At 41.0% G+C, this 2,500-nt stretch overlaps 1 protein-coding gene across 7 annotated transcripts in view; it reads right to left on the bottom strand.

Annotated features, from left to right (window-relative positions):
* arap1a (ArfGAP with RhoGAP domain, ankyrin repeat and PH domain 1a) overlaps positions 1-2,500 on the bottom strand; it is a 32,761-nt gene that overhangs the window by 25,106 nt on the left and 5,155 nt on the right. For 5 of the 7 annotated variants that reach the window (XM_076987569.1, XM_076987573.1, XM_076987572.1 and 2 more), the window contains 5 exons: positions 2,246-2,350; positions 1,821-1,890; positions 1,491-1,611; positions 502-689; positions 222-325 (listed from right to left, as the gene is read on the bottom strand). In XM_076987569.1, the coding sequence (XP_076843684.1) occupies positions 222-325; positions 502-689; positions 1,491-1,611; positions 1,821-1,890; positions 2,246-2,350 (588 nt within the window). Of the gene's footprint in view, positions 1-221; positions 326-501; positions 690-1,490; positions 1,613-1,820; positions 1,891-2,245; positions 2,351-2,500 lie in introns of those variants that run through there. The other 2 variants (XM_076987574.1, XM_076987575.1) reach the window with 2 other exon arrangements.

Below are 2,500 nucleotides of genomic sequence, written 5' to 3'. Positions count from 1 at the left end.
ACAGAGAGGTGTGTGTGTGAGATAGAGACAGAAAGAGGTTGTGTGTGTGTGTGTGTGTGTGTGTGTGTGTGTATATGTGTGAGATAGAGACAGAGAGTGTGTCGTGTGTCTGTTTGCACTCTGTGTCATGAGGAGAAAAAGAAGGATTACAAATTACAAAAAAATACAAATATAAATTTAATTACACCTGCCACTGAGTTATTGTTGTTGTTAAAGCATACCTGAACTTTCGGTAAGGGGTGCTAATGCTGATGAATTTGTTGGTCTGTTTTACGTTTGCTCTAGACATGTCAATGTCAGTGATTCCAATACCCTGCAAATACTCCTGTATGCACACACACACACACACACACACACACAAACACACACACACACACACACACACACACACACACACACACACACACACACACACACACACCATTCAGAAATTTCAAACATGAACTGTACACAAAAATGTGAGACTGCCATTAGACATAAACACACACACATGGTTCACACCTCCTGGTTCCTGAACAGGAAGATCTTCTGGTCTTTAAGTATGGTGTAGAGTTTGGTACGTGGCGATGTCATTTCCAGGTATCCCTCAATACTGACACTGCCAGTTTTATAAACGCCATTTCCACACCTGTTCTCTTGTCGACTCTCCAGAACCTTCCACAGACAGCTCAGCCAATCATCTCGCTGCTCTAAAACACACATACACACACACACACACACACACACACACACACACACACACACACACACACACACACACACACACAAATACAAACACAAGCACAAAGACAGAGAAAGAGAGACTAAACTTTGAGTGCATGTAGTATGCACAGTACATAATCTTTAAGAAGTATGTTAGTGCAGTGTAGTGTGTTTAGGGTGTTAGTGTGTAGTGATGGTAGTGAGAAGTGAGAGTAGATAGTAGTGTGTAGTAAGTTTTGTGTGTAGTGTTTAGTGACTTTAGTGTATAAAAATAGTGAGATTAGTGATCATAGTGTGTAGTGAGATTGGTGTGCATTGTGTACTGTTTACTAGGTTTAGTGTATAGTATGATTAGTGTGATTAGAGTGAAGTGGATTATGTGTGTAGTAAGCAGTGTTAAGTGCCTTTTGTCTCTAGTGAGGGCTCAGTGCTATTAAGTGACGTTAGTGTCTAGTGAGGACTAAATGCTATTAAGTGATTGGTGTCTAGTGAGGACTAAATGCTATTAAGCGACTTTAATGTCTAGTGTGGACTAAATGCTATTAAGTGACTTTAGTGTCTAGTGAGGATTAAATGCTATTAAGTGACTTTGGTGTCTAGTAAAGACTAAATGCTATTAAGTGACTTTAGTGTCTAGTGAGGACTAAATGCTATTAAGTGACTAGTGTCTAGTGAGGACTAAAGGCTATTAAGTGACTAGTGTCTAGTGAGGACTAAAGGCTATTAAGTGACTAGTGTCTAGTGAGGACTAAAGGCTATTAAGTGACTAGTGTCTAGTGAGGACTCACTGCTGTTTGGTGCACGGAACAGAAAGGTTCGTCCTTTAGTGATGATCTCAAAACGCTGCTCACCCACACGAGCTACCCCACTCACACAAGCCAGGGCTACCATACGCTTAGAGTACACCTCCTACAGAGAGCAATGAGGAGAGAGAGGGAGGGAGGGAGAGAAAGACAGATAGAGAGTGACAGCAAGAGATAGAGAGGGAGAAAGGAAAAGAGAGAGGGATGGAGAGAGAGGTAGGGATGAACACAGGAGATATAGACACAGGAAGTGAATGATGGAGTTTGATGATTGTAAGATGATTGTAAGATGATTGATCGTCTGATCTCCTGGACCTTGTTGTTCTGAAAGTATCTCAGATACTCCCCATCCAGCATCACCCATCTCCTCTGAAAACGCCGGCCTCTAAAAAAACAAAATACTTTACATGCTACTACTACTACACACACACACACACACACACACACACAGTGAACACAGGACAAAATACACTCCATGATCAACAACGTCTGGGTATTAAAGATAATGAGAATTACAAGCTGTACTTTGCACATTTGCAACTCTGAAAATGCATTTTCAAATTCAAAACATACAATACAAAAACACACACACATTCCCAAACACACACACACTTACCCAAACACACACACTTACCCAAACACTCATGCTTATTGAAACACACACTTACCCAAACACCCATGCTTACCCAAACACACACACTTACCCAAACACACACACTTACCCAAACAAACACACTTACCCTTTAGGGGGTGTTTTATCAAGCCAACCTGATTTAATCAGTTGTGGATGTTGATCCTCTAGATGATCAGGAAAACCCTCACAGGGCAGATCAATACTCTCCTCACTTAACACACACACAAACAAACACACACATACACACACACACACACACACACACAGTGTTGCATGTTCATACTCTAGAATACAGAGGTCATGTTGCCCATCAGTTGTTACTATATGTAAACATCAGTTCATCTCTAAAACCAAAGACACA

This window comes from Brachyhypopomus gauderio, unplaced genomic scaffold, assembly GCF_052324685.1.
Source record: "Brachyhypopomus gauderio isolate BG-103 unplaced genomic scaffold, BGAUD_0.2 sc54, whole genome shotgun sequence".
Taxonomy (NCBI): domain Eukaryota; kingdom Metazoa; phylum Chordata; class Actinopteri; order Gymnotiformes; family Hypopomidae; genus Brachyhypopomus; species Brachyhypopomus gauderio.
Note: the sequence above shows the minus strand (reverse complement) of the source record. Positions and strands in the feature narration are given on the sequence as shown.